Source organism: Triticum dicoccoides, chromosome 1B, assembly GCF_002162155.2.
Source record: "Triticum dicoccoides isolate Atlit2015 ecotype Zavitan chromosome 1B, WEW_v2.0, whole genome shotgun sequence".
In the NCBI taxonomy this organism is placed as follows: Eukaryota; Viridiplantae; Streptophyta; class Magnoliopsida; order Poales; family Poaceae; genus Triticum; species Triticum dicoccoides.
This window is the reverse complement of record NC_041381.1, coordinates 211753027-211772201: the sequence shown is the minus strand read 5'-3', so window position 1 is coordinate 211772201 and position 19175 is coordinate 211753027. Positions and strand designations below refer to the sequence as shown.

The 19175-nt window shown below is 45.1% G+C and overlaps 1 protein-coding gene across 1 annotated transcript; it reads right to left on the bottom strand.

Annotated features, from left to right (window-relative positions):
* Nucleotides 1-562: 562 nt before the first annotated feature.
* LOC119328785 lies at nt 563-5214 on the bottom strand. Its single transcript, XM_037601770.1, has 6 exons — nt 4485-5214; nt 3411-3473; nt 3052-3150; nt 2898-2954; nt 1209-1404; nt 563-814 (listed from the first exon to the last, which is right to left on the bottom strand). Exons 1-5 carry the CDS (start codon nt 5079-5081, stop codon nt 1210-1212), a joined length of 1011 nt encoding a protein of 336 aa, XP_037457667.1. The 5' UTR covers nt 5082-5214; the 3' UTR covers nt 563-814; nt 1209.
* Between the last annotated feature and the right edge of the window lie 13961 nt (nt 5215-19175).

Sequence of the window (19175 nt, the reverse complement as noted above, 5' to 3'; positions counted from 1 at the left end):
GTTCTAGTGCATCCGTTCACTACAAGAAATGTGTCAACTTGTGACCTTGACTATTGGTCACTGAAAGGTCATTATTTTTCATTTGCGACCTTTTTGTGACCAAAAACAGAAGGTTAAAAGCTGGCAGTCGTAAACTGAAATTAACGACCTTCTCTGTGAGATAGTCGTAGACGTTTACGACCAAAACAGAAGGTCGTTGAACCCATGACCTTTTGTTTTGGTCACTGGCTGTCTGCCCAGGCCACGTCGGATCCGACGTGGCAATCTGAGGTGGCAAAACTACGACCAATTGAAAAGGTCACTGACAAGAATCAGCCCGGTCCGGTTGAGTGTTTTACATGGGCCTAGCCCATTAATTCAGCCTTTATATATTTTTTTCCTATCAATTTACGCTAGCTACATAGTCCAAGCCTAACAATTCAGCCTTTTTGGTTTCTAAGACACAGAACTTTACGGTCTATTTCTTTTTGGGCCTCGGCCTTTTAAAAGTTGACTTCTTTTTTGGGCCTCAGCCTTTTTACATGCTATTCACGTTTTGGGCCTTGGCCTCTACAGATAAGTAGGTCCAACTCATCAACTTTCTATTTCTCACATTTTCACAGTACACAAATGACAAATATTTCAAATGAAACAGAACTATATACTTGAAATGATAGCCAAAATTAGCCTATTACAATCTTTACATAGTCTTCATAAAACCAGACTAGTACAAAATACAATGTAACTATGAAGTACAACCAGAACACAAGGCATATTGATAGATAACCACGACACTTCATCGTCTTCCTCTTCCAAATTCCAAGAAACAAATCACCTAGCATTAGAAGGATCACGCATCAGAAGCATATAAAATCTTTCAACCATCAATATAGTTTGCTTATAAGAAAACATATGGTCTGATGCTTATGAGCTACTAGATTACTAAACACAAATTGCACACTATGCACTCAATTTGATACCTGCTTAACAATTTCAATGTAAACCAACAGTTAAAGCTGAAAAGATGCAAAGCTGAAATCTAACTGATGACTGTAGCAAGAATGCTCCCAGCACAATATCTCAATTCTGCATTTCGAACCAGCACAAGGGTTCAGCAAGCCAAGGCATGTTGGTATGGATATTCTGGACTTTGATGCTGCTAGGTTCATTAGTCAAAGGAATACATCAGGAACAAAGTGCGAGCAATAGCAACGGAAATGCATGCGTACCTCATGGAGGAGTGGAGGTTGGCGGAGGCGAGGGCATCGTCGGGGCGGCCGGAGGTGGAGCTTGATGGACGAAAAGTTTCAACATACACTCAGCTCTGTGTTGAATTGGACTGGCCAATCCAGCTCTTAAACCGGCTTGCAGATCGACTAATACTTGGCCAATCCGCACAATAATAGAGACAAAACAATCAACTTGCTGCACACAAGAGGCAGAGGGGATTTCTTTAAAAGAGAAACAGAACTGGACATAGAGCCACATCCCACATTAATAAATTGTTTGCAACAGCTGTAACATAGAACCAATACAAATGCTGTATGGACATGAACAGCAGGATAAGTGACTACTAGTGAGAAAACTGAAGTTTGCAAGTTCTGCTAGTCTCCCGACCTAGGTACTAGTTCATCAAATAGCATGAATCACAAATTGCTTCAAATAAACATGCTAGAACAAGTAGTTGTTCGTCCGGTGAATCCTGGAAAGTTATTTCTCATGAACCGAAACTTGCTAGGACAAATCACAAATAGACAGTATGCAGGAAGGGTACACAAAGACCAGGAGAAGCAGGGCGTGGGCGGCCGCGGCCGCTGTACGCTTCCGCATTTCTAATGGCCATGTAAGCTATCGCCAATGTCAATTATTTTCATACAAACATTTTCACTAACACCATACAAGCAAACTCCATTACACAATATGCGGTACATAGGAACAGACGAACAGTCAACACGTATATATCTAGTCAATAAAATATGCCTGCAAAGTTGTACTGATGTAGACATGCTTTCAGTCATATGCATAGGTGTTTCATAGTTGAACAGAATTGACTACCAAAGAAATCAGAATTGAACAGAATTGCCGTGCAAAATTAGTCATATGCATAGGTGTTTCACATAATGAGGGGAGTTCTTGATTAGTTAAGAAAAGCTCAATTTTCAGGAAAGTTAGTACATATTTCCATGCTTGTCTAGCAAAGAAATTGTATTAACTTAACAATTAGTCATGCATAAGTGTTTCACATCAAAAACATACAGAAGTGCAGACACTAGCTAGGAACACCTCAATTGTATCAACATACACTACAGTCCAGAGGCACCTCGATGCATTACCGTCACAGTGGGGATGAAAGGTGCTTTTTAATTAAACAGGCACCTCAAATTTAGCACAACTAGGAGAAGGCATCCAAGCACAAAACAGACGCAACCATTCCCTCCTTACTGCAAGGCTCGGTTCAAAACAAAGTCTTCAGCCAAGGGATGGGAGAAGTAAGCAGTAGTACTCGTCAATGTGAAATCAGATATATATTTTTTGGGTTGATGATAAACTCTATCACTAAACTAAAAATTCTTGAACTGAACATTGTATACGGTACGTTTGGTAGTGCTTCACTTCCTGGTTTAATTAGCATCTGTTGTAGTATTATTAAAACTTTCCTAAATTATACAGTAAGCACTCATTAATCTAAGAAATACTGTACAGATTTTGAGCGTTTATAAACACTGGCACTGATCTCAAAATGTACACTTAAACTGAACACTGTTAATGTTAGTTTCAGGCATTCGGTACCATTTCGTCCCCAGCTCAGGCAAAACATCAAACATGCAGCATGCAAACCGATAAAAGCACATGTAGAGAAAACGCAGTTCAGCATGTTCTGAATATCTTCACCAAGCTCCATTTCCGATAGTACTTACAGAGTTTACTGGTTGCAGAGTCATCTGTGCATAGACCTCGTTAGCGTCCTTGTCAGCCTGTGGAAAACAAGCAGCATTCATCAGGATTAAATGGTTAACGCTTAAGGCCACTAACCCCCACACCTGAACCTGAAGATGAACCAAGTACACCTACATGCATGGTGATGTTGTGGACTTGACACGGCAGCTGCGACGGCAGGCTCGGGTAGTTCGGGATGCGGGAGTTGGGTGTCTTCTTGGTGGTTGCTGCGACCTGCAAGATCAAAAAACCTCAGCAGTCCATGTATGAAATTAAGTGATCTAAATCAGATGACATATACAGGTTTGATGGGTTTTCTTGTGGATTGAGACAGATATCTATCAAGCACTTGACTGAAACAGCAAGAAATCGTCAGCCTCTACCTCTAGTCTGGTACCAAATCCCCACAAAATCATGCGGGCCAAAGTCACAAGCACAAAAGCAGGTTACAACCAAAATCCGAATTTTGCCACGCCAATAACAAAATAACTCACCAGTTGATGCATCGCTGGGAACAACGGCCCTGCCAAGGTTCCATCTAAGCAGCACACATCAACCTGATGCACAAAACCATGAGATTAGCCAAATAACTTGCCAAAATATTTTACACTTTGGCATTATGCATAGCTTAAAAAATAAAATCTAGACAATGTCGCATTTCAAACAAAGTGTCACATAACTATAAATATATTAGTCTTAGTCCACAAATAAACTGAGAAAGTATCATAGTGGATACTGGACAGATAGGCAACACAACAGTACATAACAGGTACAGAGTACACAAATAAGCTTAGTTCTACTTCTACACATCTACTTCAACATCTTAGTCTTACACTAGTTACTACTTTGCTAGCAAACAGCCAAACACCAATCAACCAAAATAAGGTAGTTCTTAGCTCTCTGATTCTCTCACAATTGGTCACAAGTCACAACCAAAATAAGGCAGTAGGCTGCTAGCAAACAACACACAGTACTAGGAATAAGATTGTTAAAAGGCCTAGGATTCAAGGCTGCATAAGGTCTTCCTCATTGTTTTCTTCTGTCACCCCAACCATACCATCATCAGACTCAATATCCTTCAAAAAAAAAGGGCAACAACATAGAAGGGCAACTTATTCTGTACATGATCCTGTTAAACTCGAAACTGACTGAATTTTATCACTACTAACTGAATGGCATAAGGGCAACAACAACTAGTAGTTAGTAGTTGCAGACTTGCGGTTAAACTCAAAAAATGACTGAATTTTATCACTATTAGTAGGCAGTTATTGACTAAAGAAATGACAATTTGCTTACAAGTTACAGCTGCAGTCATTGACAATAAAACTTGCTTACAACCACAGTTATTGATTGAACAAATTACAATAGCTGCCACTCATTTTAATCGATTGAAGAAATCAAAGCAACTTCAGTTTAGCTGAAGAAATTGATTGAAGAAATGACAGTATCCACTCATTTTAATTGTCTGAAGAAATGACAGTAACTGCAGGTTAGCTGAAGAAATTGACTGAAGAAATGATAGCGGCCACTCATTTTAATCGACTGAAGAAAACTTAAAAGAGGACAACCTGGAGAAGGGATGGCGTGTCTAGCTGCCGCCGTTCATCGGAGTAGGAGGTAGAGGGTGGAGCCATTGTGCTGCTGCTGGCGGAAGGTTGGAGGCGGCAAGCAACACCAGTCGTCGGCCATGGAGAAAAAATGCGGGGCTCCGGTGTCGCGAGAAGAAGATTGGCGCAGCTCCGATGCTGGTAGAGGAAGTGGGCCGCAGCTCTTATGCTGCTGCAGTAAGGTATGGCGATGGGGAGCAGCTCCGGTCGTGATGGCGATGGCGATGCGGGGGGGAGGGGGTCGCGATGAGGATGGGAGCTGTTGGTTGTGGTCCCGTGGAAGAGGAGAGGGGGATCCATAGGGCGCCTAGCTCGGGTGCTGCTAGCTACGTTCGCCGAAGGCGAGCAGTGAGACGGCGGCATGGTGGATCTTGAATCGTGGTACGCTGGCCGTTCATGGCGGCGCGCTGGCCGTTCGAGGCGGAGCAGGGAGCCGGGGCGAGGAAGGAGGGCCAGCAGGGAGAGCAACAGGGGACGGAGGTTGTACGCGTGGGCAGCAGAGACCCTCGCGGGAGAGGGTGGAGCAACGGCGCTTGGGGGGTGGGGGTCGAGCTCCATTGGAGGGAGGTGGGCGTCGCCGGAGGGAGCAGGCCGGGGGCTCTGACTTGGATTGGAACTGGGAGGGAGAAGGCGGCAGCGGCGATTGAGAGAAGGGGGCTAGGGTTTCGTGGGTGGACGAGGATGAGATGGATATGGGGTGATTCGGGAGGGGGTGAGAGCGACGAGGGGGGTGTAAGCTGCCGTCGGATCCGGCCGTATCCAACGGCAGCTTAATCCATGATCCTTGTGAGCTGATTTTAGACCAATCAGAATATAGTATCCCCTTTGATGATGTTAAGACTATTTAAATTGGTTGTAATCGATTGAAAATAAGATTTTGAATCATGTCTGCTATTTGACGACCTAAGAAATTTATAAAAATATAGAAATAAAAAACCTTCGCATTGTGTCACCAAGTGTGACCTACTTTTCAGTAAAAATAACAAACTTTGAATAATGTTAATATCATTAAAAAAAGAGTTATAAGATATGAGTATTTTGTAAGAGAAACATTTTTCGAGTGTCCAAAATTATATTTTTATAACGAACCTAGCAAATATTACACATGGCTCAGGTGAAAATATTTTTTGAAAATGATCACTCAAAAATCTTGGTGAAAAAGAGTTTCAATCCACCTTTTCCAGTGCTCAAAATGAGTTTTTTTCAGTGCTCAAAATGAGTTTTTTTGTGAAAGTTCTATCAAATATTTGTTCAAATGATCTCATATTGTGCACAATGGTGCATCTTGAAATTCCAAACAATGTTGCCTAAGGGAGTTTTCATTTTCTTTGCACGGAAAATTCATTTTCCATTTTTTGATTGCCCGAAAAGAGGTTTTTTTGTGAAGGACCTTCCATATATTTGTTGCAAAATTGTACCAAATCAATTTTCTAAAATACTAGGACATATTTAATGCACAATTGACCAAATGGTTGGGTGTAAAAAGTTTTGATCCACCTCTCATGAAAAGGACAAATTTCCGTCGATTCAGGTGGAAGCGGGTCAAATTTGAACTGTAGCTACCTCGTAGTTTCCTCTTTATTTTTTCCAAAAATCATTTCTAGGTACATAAGTATCTATTTAATCAGAGAAACATCAAAAGGTCTCCAAGAATCAACAACTAGCTAGGAACGGTCAAGCCCGCCGTTTTGACCGCATTTTGAAATGGGCATAAAAAATTAAAAAAAACAAAAAATTGGAAAACCTTCGCATTGTGTCATCATATGTGACCAAGTTATCAGGAAAAATAATAAACTTGTAATACGACAATTATTTTAGAAAAATGTTCTCAGAAATGAGCTATCATGCGTGAAGATTCACGGCTTTCAAACTAAATGCTCAATCTTATGGCCACATTCATGGCATAGTTTGTTCAAATGATCTCATATTGTGCACAATGGTGCATCTTGAAATTCAAACAATGTTGCCTAAGGGAGTTTTCATTTTCTTTGTACGAAAAACTTTTCCATTTTTCGAGTGCCCGAAAAGAGGTTTTTTTGTGAAGGACCTAGCATATATTTGTTGCAAAATTGGACCGAATCAATTTTCTAAAATACTAGGACATATTTAATGCACAATTGACCAAATGGTTGGGCGTAAAAAGTTTTGATCCACCTCTCGTGAAAAAGATAAATTTTCGCCAATTCAGTTGGAAGCGGGTCAAATTTGAACTGTAGCTACCTCGTAGTTTCCTCTTTATTTTTTGCAAAAATCATTTCTAGGTACATAAGTATCTATTTAATCAGAGAAACATCAAAAGGTCTCCAAGATTCAACAACTAGCTAGGAACGGTCAAGCCCGCCGTTTTGACCGCATTTTGAAACGGGCATAAAATATTCAAAAAAATCAAAAAAAATTGAAAAACCTTTGCATTGTGTCATCTTATGTGACCAAGTTATCAGGAAAATTAATAACCTTGTAATACGACAATTATTTTAAAAAAGTGTTCTCAGAAATGAGCTATCATGCGTGAAGATTCATGGCTTTCAAGCCAAATGATCAATCTTATGTCCACATTCATGGCATAGTTTGTTCAAATGATCTCATATTGTGCACAAGGGTGCATCTTGGAATTCCAAACAATGTTGCCTAAGGGAGTTTTCATTTTCATTGCACGGTAAATTCATTTTCCATTTTTTGAGTGCCCGGAATGAGGTTTTTTTGTGAAGGACCTAGCATATATTTGTTGCAAAATTGTACCAAATAAATTTTTTAAAATACTAGGACATATTTAATGCACAATTTATCAAATGGTTGGGTGTAAAAAGTTTTGATCCACCTCTCATGAAAAACACAAATTCCCGCCGATTCAGTACGAAGCGGGTCAAATTTGAACTGCAGCTGCCTCATAGTTTGATCTTTATTTTTTCCAAAAATCATTTGTAGGTACATAAGTATCTATTTAATCAGAGAAACATCAAAAGTTTTCCAAGATTCAACCACTAGCTAGGAATGGTCAAGCCTGCCGTTTTGACCGCATTTTGAAACGGGCATAAAAAATTCAAAAAAAATCAAAAAATTGGAAAACCTTCGCATTGTGTCATCATATGTGACCAAGTTTCCAGGAAAAATAATAAACTTGTAATATGGAAATTATTTTTAAAAAGTGTTCTAAGAAATGAGCTATCATGCGTGAGGATTCATGGCTTTCAAGCCAAACAATCAATCTTATGGCCACATTCATGGCATAGTTTGTTAAAATGATCTTATATTGTGCACAAGGGTGCATCTTGGAATTCCAAACAATGTTTCCTGAAGGATTTTTCATTTTCTTTGCACGGAAAATTCATTTTCCATTTTCTGAGTGCCTGAAATGAGTTTTTTTATTGAAGGACCTAACATATATTTGTTGCAAAATTGGACCAAATCAATTTTATAAAATACTAGGCCATATTTAATGCACAATTGACAAAATGGTTGGGTGTCAAAAGTTTTGATCCACCTCTGGTGAAAAAGACAAATTCCAGCCGATTTAGTAGGAAGCGGGTCAAATTTGAACTGCAGCTGCCTCATAGTTTGCTATTTATTTTTTCCAAAAATCATTTCTAGTTACATAAGTACCTATTTAATCATAAATACATGGTTTGGTGGCGTTATGTCGAGGTTTGGATGGTGGCCGAGGGCCCCAACTCTAGAGCGCGTAAAGTCGCATGCCCGTCGCGTGGTCACTGCGTGACCGTGGCGTTGCCATGTGTTCTGGGCGGCCTAGGCATGTCTAGTGGGTTGGGCAATCCCCAGGTAGGTGCTAGGAAGAAAATCACAATATAAGATTCTCACGAGGAGACCGATCGATGCTCAAACATGAATAAGCAGCCAAGTGTTGGATTAGCGGTACGGGAAATGCACATGGCTAATGGGCGTGGGTTTTGGTTGAGGATGGTCAGTTACTAAGACGACCGTCTTAACAAATTTTCAGCTCAAAAGGAGGAGCATAGGTGGTACTTGTTTTGCAAAGTACCACACTGGACATAAATACAAATTGAAGCTGAGCTCAAAATAATGAATGGATTGAGCTGGCATTTGGTGGAGGATGGTTATTTGGGCATAGGAAAGCATTGTAGAAAATGGATACCATTTGGACATGCCAAAGTGGTACTTCCTTCACAAAGTGTTTTTCCGAACAAAATAGGAAAATGAATATTTTTGAATTATATTTTGAACTAGGCAAGGAAGGTTTTTTACATATTTGATAAAGATATGACCCAAAGAATTTATGAGATTTTTTGGGAATTTTGGGAATGACGAAAATATAGGTTGCTTCACAACCTACGGCAAAAACTACCACATGGACATGACACATAGGCAAAACTGATGAGGTGGTGCCTAGTCATAGCAACCCACCACAATTTACAAGGTTATGACCATCTATATTGGTCATGATCAGCTAGAAACAAGGCAGCGGACCAGTGCTATCTGCTTTATGACCATTTCATTTAAGGAAATTACGACCTTTCTGACCAAAATGGTCGTTATAGTTTAGGGTTTGGAGCCCCCCGAACTGCTTTTGACCAATTGGTCTAAAATGGTCATAGATCTATGACCAATTCTTCCAGGGTCACTGACAGAAGGTCACTAGTTGACATATTTCTTGTAGTGGTTGCATGGCAATCCCTACTCACTCACATTGATATCTATTGATGGACATCTCCATAGCCCGTTGATACCCCTAGTTGATGTGAGACTATCTTCTCCTTTTTGTCTTCTCCACAACCATCATTCTATTCCACCTATAGTGTTATGTCCATGGCTCACGCTCATGTATTGCGTGAAGATTGAAAAAGTTTGAGAACATTAAAAGTATGAAACAATTGCTTGGCTTGTCATCGGGGTTGTGCATGATTAAATACTTTGGTGTGATGAAGATAGAGCATAACCAGACTATATGATTTTGGAGGGATAGCTTTCTTTGGCCATGTTATTTTGAGAAGACATGATTGCTTTGTTAGTATGCTTGAAGTATTATTATTTTTATGTCAATATTAAACTTTTATCTTGAATCTCTCGGATCTGAACAATCATGCCCCAATAAAGAAAATTACATTGATAAATATGTTACGTAGCATTCCACATCAAAAACTCTATTTTTATCATTTTCCTACTCGAGGACGAGCAGGAATTAAGCTTGGGGATGCTTGATACGTCTCCAACATATCTATAATTCTTTTATTGTTCCATGCTATTATATTATCTGTTTTGGATGTTTAATGGGCTTTAATATGCTCTTTTATATTATTTTTGGGACTAACCTATTAACTGGAGGCCCAGTGCCAGTTTCTATTTTTTTGTGCCTATTTTAGAGTTTTGCAGAAAAGGAATACCAAACGGAGTCCAAACGGAATGAAACCTTCGAGGTGATCTTTCTTGGATCGAAAGCAAACTAGAAGACTTGGAGTTGAAGTCAGAAACGCCACGAGGCGTCCACGAGGTAGGAGGGTGCACCCAGGGGGTGGGAACACCCCCCACCTTTGTGGGCCCCTGCTCCACCGACGTACTTCTTTCGCCTATATATACTCTTATCCCTAGAAACATCAGGGGGAGCCACGAAACCACTTTTCCACCGTCGCAACCTTCTGTACCCGTGAGATCCCATCTTGGGGCCTTTTCCGCTGATCTGCCGGAGGGGGGAATCGATCTTGGAGGGCTTCTACATCAACACCATTGCCTCTCCGATGAAGCGTGAGTAGTTTACCATAGACCTTTGGGTCCATATTTATTAGCTAGATGACTTCTTCTCTCTCTTTGATTCTCAACACAAAGTTCTCCTTGATGTTCTTGGAGATCTTTTCGATGTAATACTCTCTTGCGGTGTGTTTGCTGAGATCCGATGAATTGTGGATTTATGAACAAGATTATCTATGAATATTATTTGGTTCTTCTCTGAATTCTTATATGCATGATTTGATATCTTTGCAAGTATCTTTGAATTATCGGTTTAGTTTGGCCTACTAGATTGATCTTTCTTGCAATGGGAGAAGTGCTTAGCTTTGGGTTCAATCTTGCGGTGTCCTTTCCCAGTGATAGTAGGGACAGCAAGGCACGTATTGTATTGTTGCCATCGAGGATAAAAAGATGAGGTTTATATCATATTGCTTGAGTTTGTCCCTCTACATCATGTCATCTTGCTTAATGTGTTACTCCGTTCTTATGAACTTGATATTCTAGATGCATGCTGGATAGCGGTCGATGTGTGGAGTAATAGTACTAGATGCAGAATCGTTTCGATCTACTTGACACGGACGTGATGCCTATGTTTATGATCATTGCCTTAGATATCTTCATAATTATGCACTTTTCTATCAATTGCTCGGCAGTAATTTGTTCACCCACCGTAATACATGCTATCTTGAGAGAAGCCACTAGTGAAACCTATGGCCCCCGGGTCTCTTTTCTATTATATTACATCTCTTTTCCATTATATCGCATCTCGTTTACTATTTTACAATCTTTACTTTCCAATCTATACAAGAAAAATACCAAAAATATTTACTTTACTATCTTTATTAGCTCTCACTTTTGCGAGTGACCGTGAAGGGATTCACAACCCCTTTATCACGTTGGTTGCAAGGTTGTTGATTGTTTGTGCAGGTACTAGGTGACTTGTGTGTCGTCTCCTACTAGACTGATACCTTGGTTCTCAAAACTGAGGGAAATACATACGCTACTTTGTTGCATCACCCTTTCCTCCTCAAGGGAAAAACAAACACAATTTCAATAGGTAGCAAGGTGCAACTCGGGCCTTTAGATGGCCGAAATTGAAACCGGGCCGAAAGAGACCCATTTGTAGACAGGGCCGCTGACAAGCTGAAACTAATACCGAGATGAACTATTAAACAGGCCATTAAGAGGCCAAAGAGCAAATCAGGCCCCCAATGGTCCCAATGGTACAGTAGCCGTTAAAGGGCCGAATTTGTTATGGCCGTAATTTGCCCCGGGAAATGAAAGTGAGTTAACGGGCCGGATCAGGTATGGACCGTAATTTGGCCCAAACTATTATAGGCTGTTAACAGGCCGGATCGGATAAGGGCCGTAAACTGGCTCAGAATATTGTAGTCATTTAACAGCCCATATTTGATGTGGGCTATAATTTGGTCCACAAAATGTTAGGTTGTTAACGGGCTGGCCCATTAGATCTGACAAAATCTTGTGGGCCTGTTCCTGGGTCGGCTTTTAAACCTATATGGGCCTCAATTGGGCCGTCCCACGTGTCAACGTTTCATTGGTGATTCTTGTCAAATGTACGGTTGACATCTGTCCCAACCCTGAGCCAACATGTGGGTCGCCGGCGAATGAGAATTTTACAGGTGGAAAATCGGCATTGGTCCGGGCTGTTAACAGGTTATCGGATCCAAACCGGAAGTCGATAGCTTAACAGCGACCCGTTACGGTGGTTGTCACATGTCGGTCACCCTTAATGTGCGCACTTCTATGACGCGTGATTTATCTTCATGGAATTCGACACTTCCGTGATGATAATTTTGGTAATGTCATGGAACACTTCTACGACAGCACAGGTATGACTATCTTGATTCTGTCATCAAATTGTCATGGATGTACATGCATGACAGAAAACGTGAACTACTGTGACAAACACATATCATCACAGGAGTGTATTTTTTATAGTGAAGTCTTTTACATCCACACAGCCATATTCTCTTTATAGTTGTACCACTAACTTTCTCTCGTGCATGCATGCACACACCCACCCACCCACTAGGCATTATTCGATGCACACTCTCACAATCTCTTTCTCCAAGTCGGTCTCCCACTATCTCTCAAGATAGATCTCTCCATCGCCCTCTCATTCCCACATACACCAATCGATATACCCCTCTAGCTAGCAGGTCTGCCTACCACACACACACACACACGTACACATAGTCCCTTCCCCCTATCACCATTCATACCTCACGCTCCAACTCTGAGGCGTGCGCAGCACACACACACACGCATACTGATGGTGTCCTGGACTAGGGGGTCCTAGATCGGGTGGACTAATCTATGGGCTGGACCACCAGCCCGTCAAGGAGGGAAGGAATTCGAAGCCTTCAATATATGGTGACCTAAGACTTGGTGTGTACTTCAAGTATATCTGATTAGATTCGGCATGTGATACACCCATTTTGCATCATGTTTTCCTACAGTTATTTATAATGTTTTTGATCAATATAATACTTTGTGGTGCAATCCTAATGCCTTTTCTCGCTTAATTTGCAAGATTTATATGCAAAGGGAGATTGCCGACAGCTAGAATTCTGGACCTAAAAAAGCTATATCGGGGAGACCTATTCTGCACAACTCCAAATGAGCTGAAGTTTCATCAAGATTTATTTTGGAATCTTTACCTAATAATAAAGCAAATTGGGTTTCCTTCGTCCGTCATGGCATTTTACATAAAAGTCCCTGTCTTTTCTTGAAATCAACCCGCCATCCGGATTTAAGTCACACCCGAACCGTTATTTTACATTTTTCAAAACCCCCCCTGATGTTTTAGGTAATTCATCCACGCGAACCATATTTAAGTCAAACAAATGCTTTTTAAAATCATCCATATCTTTTAAACCGTAACTCCGATTTGAACATGTTATATATGAAATTTGATTAGAAAAATATGTAGAAAATGAATATGAGATTATTTTTACCTGTTAAATATTTTTAAATATTATTTTGGAATATATTTGAGTTAAACCAAATGATTTTCTAAATTATCTGTATCTTTTAAACCGTAACTTCGATTTTAACATATTATATATGAAATTTTATTAGAAAAATGTGTGGAGTCTAAATATGATGTTAATTTTACCTGTTAAATATTTTTAAAATATTGCTATGGAAGCAAACTTATAATTTATAGTGCAAGATCCTTTTTTTTCATACCGGCGGCAATCCAGATTGCAAATAAACACCCCACTATAACCATATAGGGAAAAGAAAACATCGATAACTACACATGCATACCTCTGAAAAATGTCGCAGGGGAAAACAACAGATTTCTCATTGCGAGAGTGAGAGAAAGCGAGCGAGAGAGAGAGAGAGAGGGAGAGGGAGAAGAGAGGGAGAGAGAACGCCTTAGGATTAACCATATTCAACACACATTTTTTTGTTGTTTTGTGTGAACACCGAGGCCATCGCTGGCGAGGATGAGAAGGAGGATAAGTGGCAACATAAATATGATGCCTCGCAAAAATAAAGGAGATGGACCTATTGTGGTCTTGAGTGATGGTTGTTGAGTTAAGAGCGTGTGTTATGTTTTCTCTCCCGTTGCAATGCACGGGCTATTTTGCTAGTATATAAAAAATACTGGAGAAAAGAAATACCAAAGGGGGCCCACCAGGTTCCCACAAGGCACATGGGTGCGCCCACCCCCTGGGTGTGCCCATGTGGCTTGTGAGGACCCTGGCCAGCCTCTGAGGCCCATATTCTCCTACATGATGCCATTTGCCCTAGAAAATATCAATAGAGGACTTTCGGGACGAAGCGCTCCCGTCTCGAGGTGGTACCTAGGCAGGAGCACTTTTGCTCTCTGGCAGAGCGATTCTGCTAGGGATACTCCCCTCTAGGAGGGGGAAATCGAAGCCATCTACATCACCAACAACCTCTCATCATGGGACGACCAATCTTCATCAACATCTTCACCAGTAACATCTCATCTCAAACCTTAGTTCATCTCTTGTATTCAATCTTTGCCTCAGAACCTCAGATTGGTACCTGTGGGTTGCAAGTAGTGTTGATTACATCTTATAGTTGATGCTAATTGGTTTATTTGGTGGAAGGTTATATGTTCAGATCCTTAATGATATTCCATACCCCTCTGATTTTGAACATGAATATGATTTGTGAGTAGTAACTTTTATTCTTGAGGACATGGAAGAAGTCTTGTCATAAGTAATCATGTGAATTTGGTATTTATTCGATATTTTGATGATATGTATGTTGTTGTTTCCCTTAGTGGTGTCGTGTGAATGTCGACTACATGACACTTCAACATACTTGGGCCTAAGCGAAGGCATTCTGGAGTAGTATTTAGATGATGGGTCGCTACATTTATGCACTATTCTGTAAGAGGCTTATTTGGATCAATATGTTTCATGCTATGGTTTGATTTATCTTAATTCTCCTTTCCTAGGTGCGGATGCTTTTGAGATGGGGTAATAATAAGTGGGAGGCTTGTCCAAGTACGGACTGTACCCAAGCACTGGTTCACCCTGTCGGTGCAACAGACCCTGGGTATGTTGCCCTGACTGTGCACAGGCACGGGAACAAGATTATGGCATAAGGCCATACCATAATACAAGAGACCAAGAACTTCGAAGGACCAGCATGCAGAACAAGATGACCATGATCAAGCCAGAGAAGCAAAGTACCTGTCGGATTTAGGGTTTCGGCAGACCCTTGAGGTTCGAACACTGGGGTGCACGCGGAGATTTCGCCCTCTACCTACCTGTTCCTCGCCGGCTTGCTGAGATCTAAACTAAGAAAGGAACAACACAAGAGACACAGAGTTTATACTGGTTCAGGCCACCATTGTGGTGTAATACCCTACTCCAGTGTGTGGCGTGGTGGATTGCCTCTTGGGACGATGATGAACAATACAAGGAAGAATAGCCTCGCGAGGGCCTGTTCTTGGCTGGTGCGATGAACTGCTAGGAGGAGTTCAGCCGCTCTCTCTACTGGTTTCTTGGTGAGGATCTAGATGCCTCTACCCTGGGGGTGGCTAGTCCTATTTATAGGCAAAGGCCCTGGGCCTCTTCCCAAATATTGAGTGGGAAGGGCGCCAACAATTGGCTATTTTGAAGGGGAACATCTGGTACACTTATCCTGACTAAAGTTGGTCCTTGCCTGTCAAAGGCTCTGGTGGTGACACCTGCTTGGGCTCCACAATGACTTCCTTCCTGCCGTTGGGATGGTCTTGGTCTTGTTGCACCTAAATGGATGCCTTTGCTTGATGCTCTCGCCTGCGCTTGCTCCCTTTGCACCAAAGAGGAAAGGAGGACACTGCACGGGCTGGCGCCCGACTGGCGCCCCTGGTCGTCATGGCTTGCATCATGGGCACCTCGCGAGGTACGCCACCTTGAACTCTCCGCCTCCTCGTGAGCCAGCCTGGTGAGGCCGTGCCTGAGGAAGCCCCTCGTCGTCCGCCCCACGAGGCTTGGCCCCTCGCGAGGGTCTTGAGCTTGTGTTGATGAAGATGGGTCGTGCTGGACCCCCTTTTGAGCCACGCCGCAGGCCGCAGGCAGGCAAGTCTGGGGACCCCCGTTCCCAGAACGCCGACACTAGCCCCCGGGCCCAAGGCGCGCCCGGACTTGGCCGAGCAGAGAGGCGAAAGGGCAAGTGCGAAGCGCCGCGGGCCCTAACAGCCTGCGGCCTTGGGCGCCGCGTGGCGGCTGATTGGACGCAGGCGTCTCCACTTCCCCACTATGCCTTAGGAACTGCGCGGATTTGACAAGTCCCTGCATGCAAAGCGGGTCATGATTACTTGCGATCGTGGAGGTCGGTGGTTGGCCTTCGCCGGCTATAAGTACGGAACGGCGCATGCCCTTCCAGTCAGTCTCTTCTTGCTTCTCCTTCTTCCTGGTCCTTGCTCTGCCTTGCTGCAATGGCTCCGATCCGCCGGTTCTCTGCGGCAGAGAAAGGAAAGGCTCCCCGAGAGGGTCCTAAACTGCTCCCGCCGAAGAAACGGCTAGCCCTATGCCATCGGGGTGAGGGCACCCATCAGGAAGTGTCGAGGCCCTGGTGCGAGCGACCGCCGCCAGGGTTCCCGCTTCCCCTGTACGCCCACATCAAGGGCCCTGAAGGAGTCGATGCCGATCGCCATGGGTGGCGCCGCCGTAGGCGCCGGCGGGTCACAAAGGTGTGCGTCTATCCCCCTGGAGTCCACGCCGAGGGATCCTCCCGAGAGGTCATGCTCTACGCTGCCATGCCTCCTCAATCTTGGATTCGCCTTCCTCCTTTCTTCGCCTCCGTCATCCCGCAGGGGGAACTCCTAGGGCTTTGGCTGCAGAACGCCGGCTGCAGCACCCTCGCGACCGGGGCAGAGGTCGTGGTCGTTGCCCCGGGCGAGGTCTTCATGACTCGAGGCTGGGGTGAGATCGCCCGGGTCTGCAGGACAAGGGGCGCCCTCGCGATCCACTTGGAGTACGACGGTGCTTCGGTGATGTTCTTCAAGGTCTTCGATGCGGATGGTCGCCGGCTGGAGTGCTGCCCCTGGAGAGGCGGTCGGGACCCCGCTAAGAGGCCGAGGCCGGCTAACCGCTCCCTTGGCGGCTCCTCAGGCGATGGAGGCGCCGGAGGATCCAGCGACTCCGCCAAGCTCTTTGTGACTCCGGAGACGAGCGACGACAGCTACGAGCCCCCGAGCCTGCGCCGCTCTTGGAGCAGGGCGGGCTCGTCAGGCCGCCGCCGCCCCTGATCTGGATGGGGTTGGCGCCGGTGGCAGGCGGCCCACTGTTGATGATGGCGTCTGCCGCGGCGGTTCCTGTAGTTAGGACTCCTTAGGATACGCGTCTTTTGTTCCTGCGAGGAGCCAAGAATGTACCCCGTGGGGGCTTGTAAGGTGTCTGTAGCTCCGTTTGTCAATATGATCCTCATCGTGAAGTAGTGCGAGATGCCTATTCCATTTTAGCTTAGTTTCTTCCTTTTGAACCTCGCGAGGGCTTGATGCTCTACGCCGACAGGTCCCAGTCCCAAGGCGGCTTCAGCCGTCTCTGGTATGCCAGGTCGCAATGCCGTGGTCAAGGACAGGAGGTGAGCGGCCCGGGGTCCGGTAAGAGCCCCTAAGTCGCGATGCTCAAGAGGTCCCCCTTAGCGCTCAAGCAGCCATCATTTAGTGAGAAAGGAGAGCGACGTTGCTAACACGGGATTGCATTAGGTGCGGGGATGGTGCTGCGATACCTAGTGTTTCCGGAGAGTGACTTATCTCAAGAATCAGGGACCGCTCCCTGGTGTATCACCGGGTCCATGCATCGGCATGCGAGGGGTTGCTTGGCGAGGTCCTCGTGTGCCTCTCCCCTCTCGCCTTCGCTCCCCTTTCTGCTCTACATCCTCGGGTCCCAGCCCTCGAGCGAGTCTCAGCCGTCGCTGGTATGCCAGGTCGCGATGCCGTGGACAAGGCCAGAGGGTGAGGGCTGGAGAGCCAGCAGGAGCCCTGAGTCGCGATGCTCAGGTACCCCCCCCTTTAACGTGCAAGCGGTTTGTGCGGACGAGAGCGAAGAAGACACTGTGTGGGCCTCGCCTGACGCCGTTCCTTGAAGAGATCATGCAGGCTCATCACAGAAAGAACGAGAGTTCGCCGTGACAATCGACAGTCAGCCGTTAGTTGCTTTGGAGAGGCAACAAGGCACGAAAGGCCAGGCGAGGTGTATTGGGGCACCCGTGAGCCAGCGCGGGACTCACGGGGCCCTACCCCAAGGCTGGTTGAGCCTGGCACTGAGCCTTATCTTGGGGTGTGTTCCTGCAAACTTGGTTAGATGCCGAAGCTCTACGTCCTCGGGTCCCGGCCCTCGAGCTGGTCTCAGCCATCGCTGGTATGTCAGGTCGTGATGTCGTGGACAAGACCAGAGGGTGAGGGCTGGAGAGCCGGTAGGAGCCCTGAGTCGTGATGCTCAGGTACCCCCCCTTTAACGCGCAAGCTTGGTTAGATATCGGAGCTCTACATCCTCGGGTCCCGGCCCTCGAGCTAGTCCCAGCCGTCGCTGGTATGCCAGGTCGCGATGCCATGGACAAGGCTAGAGGGTGAGGGCTGGAGAGCCGGTAGGAGACCTGATTCGCGTTGCTCAGGTACCCCCCTTTAACGCGCAAGCTTCCGACATCCAGGAAGAAAACGTGCCACGGACAGGCACCAAATAATAAACATGATGGGTCGAAAGCATGGCCCTAAGATAAACGCAAGAGAGGCACACGCCGCTGGGTCTGACCCGAGCACCTTGGGGATAATGCAGCCCGAGGGGCGCCCCCAACAAGGTAAGCTAAGAACACGAGCAAAAGGGATACACGCCGTAGGGACGGACCCACGCGGCCTGGGAATGATGCAGCCCTGAGGGCGCTCCCAGCTGGAAATGAAACTTGAAAGATGTCACCTGATGATGTTGAAGATGAAGGGGTGTTTGTGCAGCAGACTCGGTGGGCTGCAGGAGCCGATCCTCACGAGCCCCCAGGCCCTAGGGCCTCGGGAGGCTCCGGAGGCGCTGGTGGCTCCTCGCGGACCATCTCCATCTCCGCCAGGGCTGCGGAACGCCTGACCTCTTGAGCCTCCAGGATGCCCCTCATGAGGCGTTGGTACCTGGCAGCCGTGTTCGGCAAGCCATAAGGCATGCGAACGTAGCTGTGGGGTGGACCTACGCAGCGCCCCACTTGCGAGGGCCAGAGGCGCTCCTGAGAGGCGACTTGGTTGAGCCATGGTATGTCGATGCAGACGCGCAGCCCACCATCCTTGCCTGGATGGGGGGCCACAGCGGGTAAGCGGCGGCCGCCTCTCATGACTCTTGACTCCTGTAGCTCCTGAATGGCCTTGCTGACGAACTCCTGAGGGTTTGGCCCTCCTTGCCTTGCTCCTTCTTGAGGGAAACGTGCTTCGAAACATGCCTCCAAGTGGTGCCCAAGCGCCTCCCTCATGACCTT

Bases quoted from the DNA above. Each gene is read 5' to 3' on its own strand.
- LOC119328785 (XM_037601770.1), bottom strand. From the start codon at position 5,081: ATGGAGCTCGACCCCCACCCCCCAAGCGCCGTTGCTCCACCCTCTCCC. The intron at 3,474-4,484 runs GTTGTCCTCTTT...TTTGTGCATCAG, and splicing joins ACACGCCATCCCTTCTCCAG to GTTGATGTGTGCTGCTTAGA. The intron at 2,955-3,051 runs GTAGGTGTACTT...TGTTTTCCACAG, and splicing joins TCCACAACATCACCATGCAT to GCTGACAAGGACGCTAACGA.